Source organism: Mesitornis unicolor, unplaced genomic scaffold (genome assembly GCF_000695765.1).
Source record: "Mesitornis unicolor isolate BGI_N332 unplaced genomic scaffold, ASM69576v1 scaffold26343, whole genome shotgun sequence".
In the NCBI taxonomy this organism is placed as follows: Eukaryota; Metazoa; Chordata; class Aves; order Mesitornithiformes; family Mesitornithidae; genus Mesitornis; species Mesitornis unicolor.
In genome coordinates this window covers 1-6,132 of record NW_010172994.1, presented here as the reverse complement: position 1 = coordinate 6,132, position 6,132 = coordinate 1, and the positions used below count along the sequence as shown (strand labels likewise).

At 38.4% G+C, this 6,132-nt stretch overlaps 1 protein-coding gene across 1 annotated transcript in view; it reads left to right on the top strand.

Moving 5' to 3' along the window:
* GREB1 (growth regulation by estrogen in breast cancer 1) overlaps positions 1 to 4,397 on the top strand; it is a gene marked incomplete at its 5' end in the record, with an annotated part of 29,327 nt that extends 24,930 nt beyond the window's left edge. The window contains 4 exons of the mRNA XM_010180587.1: positions 149 to 284; positions 817 to 1,017; positions 2,589 to 2,727; positions 4,120 to 4,397. Of these exons, the coding sequence (XP_010178889.1) occupies positions 149 to 284; positions 817 to 1,017; positions 2,589 to 2,727; positions 4,120 to 4,283 (640 nt within the window). The remainder of the gene's footprint in view (positions 1 to 148; positions 285 to 816; positions 1,018 to 2,588; positions 2,728 to 4,119) is intronic.
* Positions 4,398 to 6,132: the final 1,735 nt, after the last annotated feature.

Here is a 6,132-nt window from a genome sequence, read left to right as displayed (position 1 = left end):
TCTTTCCCTGACTGATAGGCACTGGTGCAGGGTCAGTGCGTTTGACGCGTGTCCTTTCTACGGTGCTGATAAAGACCCTGAGTGCTTGTATTTGTTAGTGTGTGGTAAGAAACTTTCCTCTGAACTTCTATGATTTTACTCTTTCCAGATTTACGTGTGACGATGTTGACTTCAACTTGCGCGTCCACAGCGCTGGTCTTCTCATCTGCAGGTTCAATCACTTCAGTGTCATGAAAAAACAAATTACAGTAGGAGGACAGCGATCCTTCCACATTAAGTCTAAGGTGGGAACTGAGATCTCTGTTTCATTATTGTTAAAAGTTTGTTTTCCTTTTTTGTACCCTGTAACCAGGAGAGCTTAGGTATTTCGGTACATCACCACTTATCAGTAATAGGGTATGTCTGCCATGTAGGGGTTTTTAAAAATTTATGTCTGAAATTCACAATATTCTTGGCATAAATGCACCTTTCCTTAATAATTTTCCTCTAAAACTTTTAAAGACACCTAAAGTGTCTTCACGATCCAAGTAACGATTCACTGTGAGATTTTTATCTATAGCTATTGAACTGCTCATCTTCATATGCAGGAGTACTTTGGGTTCAAAGAAGAAACCTCAAAGACTCTATAAATATGAATATAATTCTGTGAAACTCCAGAAGTTTTTGATAACAGGTATTTTTTGGCTGAATGACTTTGCTTCTTACATAAATCTTAGATTTGTAGAATAGATATATATTTTATGCAACTCAAAATTCAGGTAAGTACAACTTGATTGATCAGGATTGATCTGTACCGGAAATATTTTTTCCTCATAGGTATCTGACACTCCAGTTTCAATCTCCCCTGCTCAGTACATTTGTGCTCCTGACAGCAAGCATACTTTCTTGGCAGCACCTGCTCAGTTACTCCTTGAAAAATACCTCCACTATCACAGCCATCGCTTCTTCCCTCTCTCACTGAAGAATTACAGCCATCCAGTGCTCTCTGTGGACTGTTACCTTAACTTAGGACCACAGGTACTGAACAAAATAATCTTCAAGCAGTTCTAGAAATGTGTAGGCTCTGTTTTGGATGAGTTCATTGATGCATTCCTTAGTAATAGCTACACAGCCTTTGAAGAATCAGGTATTGGATCCCTATAATGTTAAAATCAAATTCTTAGTCCCATAGAGATATTATTAGACGTTTCAAATAAAGTACATGGAGAACACCACCAGAGTTGTCCTAAATGCTAATATAGTCTGTGAATTATATTAGATTCTGAGTTAACATGGAGATCATTTTTCTTTAAGAAGTGTTTTCTTAGTCTGCTATAATTTGGCCCTTCCTACAGCAAATATCTTCCACAAGAGTGTTTTACAAATACTAGCTAGCCCTTAGAAAGCACTTCAAAATACAAATATTTTAGTTCACTTTTGATTGATAAACTGAAGCAGGGAAGCAAATACCGAGAAAACAGTCAGAATGAGAGAAGTTGACATTAGTTCTCTGGAGCTGTTGGCACTCTCTGCCGAGTTTGGATCTAAAGCCAAGGTCATACTTAAACTCAAATGTAAGTCAGATAGAAGTGTGATATTAAGGTGGTATTGTTCAGGAGACAGAAATGGTTTTTACCTTTTTGCCTGACTTGAATACTAAATGAAATTCAGTCTTGCCAGATTTACTTAACCAGAACATATATGCTGCTCCCAGAACATTTTTAACTGTATCTTTTCATTTCCTTTCTGGCTGAGCTCTTATAGCTCTATGTTCCTACCATGTTTGGAAAAATTCTGTGGAAAGGCATTGTACTGTTACAGTCTTCATCCATTGCATCCTTTCAGTTCTAACCCATTCAGCACATGAAATGAGTTCAATTTGGTTCTGGAATTGTTACCTGAGCTGGAATACGATGCAGTAGGATTGAAGGAATAGGGATAAAATATAGGCATCCCGGGCCAGAGTCTCAGCTGCCTCTGAATCATGCTGATTTATACCAGATGAGGGTCTACCCCAGCTAAGTAATACAATGACACTTTGGAAACAAAGCCTTGTGTAGAAGATTCCTTAATTTAAATTTATAAATCCTGAAGGAGTGCTATAAATATTCCCAGTTCCTAGTGGATTTGGGGAGTAGCCATAAAAACAAACTAGACAAGAGAAAACCTCATGCATTTATGTATGTGCACAACTCTACTGACTTGAGTAATTCTGTCATAATGTAAATGAAATTAGGCATTTCTAAAGGGTTCTTTTCATGTCTGACTGCACAGTTACTATATTTACTCATGTGTAGATAAACTGTGCTGGGCAGGTCACAGCATTATGGTTGTGGGGAGCTATTGTTACTGCAGGTTTCAAACCCTATCATATCTAAACCTGATGATAATAACAGCAATGAATAGTAACAACTAATGCATAGTTATGAATCTTGCTTTTATGTAGACTTCTAATAAGCAGAGAGATGTTTAGGAAGGAACTACAAAGATCACAATATTTGGAAAGCAAGTCTGAATTTGCATCAAGTGCAAATACTGCAAGCCTCATATCAAGTTGTAGCTTTATATAGAAGCTTAAAAAATACTTTTTTTTCCCCTCTCCCAATCAGATTGCAGTTTGCTACGTGAGTTCTCGGCCTCACTCTCTGAATATCAGTTCCTCTGGTTTGACATTCAGTGGTCTCCTGCTATACCTGTGTGACTCCTTTGTTGTAGCTAGCTTTTTGAAGAAGTTTCATTTTCTTAAAGGTGAGCTGCAATAATCTTATTACAGAAAGTGATATAACCTGGTCTCTGGGAACCTGGGAAAAATTTATTTTATATAACATATATATGTGTATATATGTATATGCATGTATTCATATTTGTCTTTATATGTCCCGCCCATCTTTGATGCTTGATCATGCTGGCTCTGTGCTGTAGTAAACTGGTAGGTAACAGGGCTAAGATTTCTAAGTGGGGTGGAATGTTGGATATAGTTAAAGATGTCCCTGCTCACTGCAGAGGGGTTGGACTGGATGACCTTTAAAGGCCCTTTCCAACCTAATGCATTCCATGATTCTATGATCTATATCATTATGCCTAGTGTATATACATAACTCCTTAATAATAACTCCATTTTAATCAGCCAATGGTTTCCCTAACAAGGCTATCAGAGTAACTACAAATGAAAGCAGTGCTTTTGTACTGCATTTCTGAGTGACCAGAGGCTATCAATCAGTTTCATGTTGCATAAACCAGACAGTTTTTATAGTGTGTGGCACAAAGTGTATTTGATTTGGGATTTCTCCATTTCCCTTGGCAATCTACTTGATTTTCTAACCAGCCACATGAGCATCAAACACCACAGGCCTGCCTGTTTTGTTTCTTCTTATATTCCCAGCTTTTTTTTTGCCTCAGGCATTTCCACTTACCTCACCATCTCTCATTCAAATTATTGAATGCTGGCTAGGTATTATTTCCTCTTCATTGAGCACTTTTCTCAGAAGCCAGGAACTCATGCATGCAAGTTAGAACAGTATCAGCATGCCAGGCAAGACACTTGATATTGCTTACTAAAATATGGTATTTCTTACTTTGGCATTCTGGATTCACCTGTGTCCATAGCCATGCAGACCAGATTCTTCTTTGCCAGCGCATTAGCTTACCAATCTGAAAAGCAATAACATTTGTGATTAGTTTTAAGGACATGTTGAGACCATTTCTGATCAGCAAAGCACAAAGAACTTAATCAGTGGTGACTGACTTGTGGTTTGTTTTGTTGAATGAGGCTTTCACTCCACAAAAAATTGATTAGTAGGGCTAGAACAGTAATGGATGTAGGGCTTTATCTTGTTTTCTGCCAGGACCCATCACCACCTCCTTAAACCTGACAATTTTACCCTTCCTTACCCTAAAGAGTAGGGAATGCATTCTTAGTTAGATGAATACTAAGTAACTCAAGTTACACAAGAGGATCCTGATAAATAGGGAGCTGAAGATAGCTCTCCTCAGCCCTACACCAGTGTCTTAATTTTCTCCCAAGCCCATTTGTAACTCCTGCTGTGAAAGTGGTGGAGTTGTGGCATGTTGGGGGGGGGGGCTGGGTGATCTGAGAACAAAGGGATACTCACCTGGGTTTCTTTTTAACCTTTTGCTTAGGTGCCACCCTATGTGTGATTTGTCAAGATCGCAACTCTCTTCGCCAGACTGTTGTCCGGCTAGAGCTGGAAGATGAATGGCAGTTCCGACTGCGGGATGAATTCCAGACTGCCAATGCAAAAGAGGACAGACCCCTCTTCCTCCTGACTGGACGACATATTTAATTGAAAAGAGACACATTTTCTGAACGAGACAAGAGACTGCCACCATTTCATGAAATGACTTTTGAGAGGCTTTGCTTTCTGAAGAGAAACAGGATTGTTTTCCATTGTTTATTAGAATGATATCTAATCAGACAAGTTACACTCATATTTCCAAACACCGAAGTGACTTTTCTAACTTAATTATCTGATGGAAGTTACTCCTAATTCCAGTGAGAGACATAGGAACTTACTACTCCACATGGCGGAAATAATTTTAGATCAGAAGGGAGGTCAATGAGTGCACTTCTTCTGTGCAAAAGAAACCACACGCAAGTTCACAAGCAAGAGTTTTAGAAAATGTTTTGTACATTCCAGAAATAGGAAATGTAAAGTCTTATTTATCTAACAGTTGGCACAAGGCAACAGGAATTGTTACAGTTTTGTAGTATACTGCTACTGATTGATCCAGGTAGGCTTTTTATAAGAAGATTTGTAAAGTATATTTCTTTAATAGTGGAAACTCAGTTGGAGCCTTAATTTTTAGAACAGGTGCCACACTGGATAGTTTTACCATCCAGGACTCAGTTTTACCATCCAGGACTCTGGGGATAGAAACATAAATACATATCTGGTTTCACTAGCATAACAAAGAGTGTCAACATAATAGATTCTAAAATGAGATCTGAACACTTAAACTTGAAACTGAAATTATCTTGAGTAACTGAAGAGATCAGATGGTGTGACTGACCTGCAAGTGACTTATTGCATCTAAAACAGTGGTGTTTTCTGATTAAATTGTTGCACTGGCTGCAGATTTCAAGCTGGGCCCAGTGCACGCAAGGCAGCAGATGAGACAGCTTTGAAACACACCCAATACATTTTCTGGGGATATTTTCTTGCCAAGGTGCTTCAAAATAGTGAGAACATGGGGATTACCTCTCTGAGGAATTCAGGTAGAAATCTAAAACTATGTTCTAGGTTGGCACCAGGAATCACAGTATTTTGTATGCTCTAAATGTGAAGTCGGTGATCACAGTCTTTGTCTAGGTTTTTGGAAATTCTCTCTGAGTTGCAAAATTCCTGTTTGTGTTTATAGAATCAGTGTTAACTTCACTCAGTCCAGGTGCAGGAGGAATGAGTATTCTGACATTCTCAGAAGACTTCTAATATTTGGACAGTCTTTTCTTGCTGGATACACCAAGGGGAGTATCATTGACTTTATACTGATGAAATGCATTAGGTGGCTGAGTCCATTACCATACTGGCCTTGAAATGCAGACATCGGTATGACTATGTCAGAGCTCATTTAGGTTCATTTTCAAGGAAAAGGTAAGTTCAGTAAGTTTGAGAGACTGAGATAACTATTTACAAGATAACTGCTAGAAATCAGTGTGTTTCTATATTTCATTGTCCTTGTTTTAGAGTGAGAATTCACTTTCAGTTTTGGGAGGGAAGGTGAGCATTGTCCCATGAAAATAGTATTACCTGTTCAGTTTTCACCAGTTGCTCAGTTAATTTAAACTTTTTAAAGAAATGTGACATTCATGTCTAATCCATCCTGTGTAAATAAAGTTCATGCTGCATGGACACTGGTCTGTCAAGTGCACTTTTATGGGAGGGGTGGGGAAAGAAAAGGTTTGGCTGAAAGGAGTTAATGTAATTAAGGAATGGCCTGAACTGATCAAGAGAAAATACAGTACTGCTTAACCGCCTAAAACATAATGCAGCCTTAAAGGCATAGGAGTTTTTACAAGAACTCAGAACTAAAGACAGCAGGTTGAAATCTCCTTCCTTTAAACAAATACTTAAACAATTTATACCAAGTGACTGTTACTTTTCCAGAATATCACAGAATATCAGGAGTTGGAAG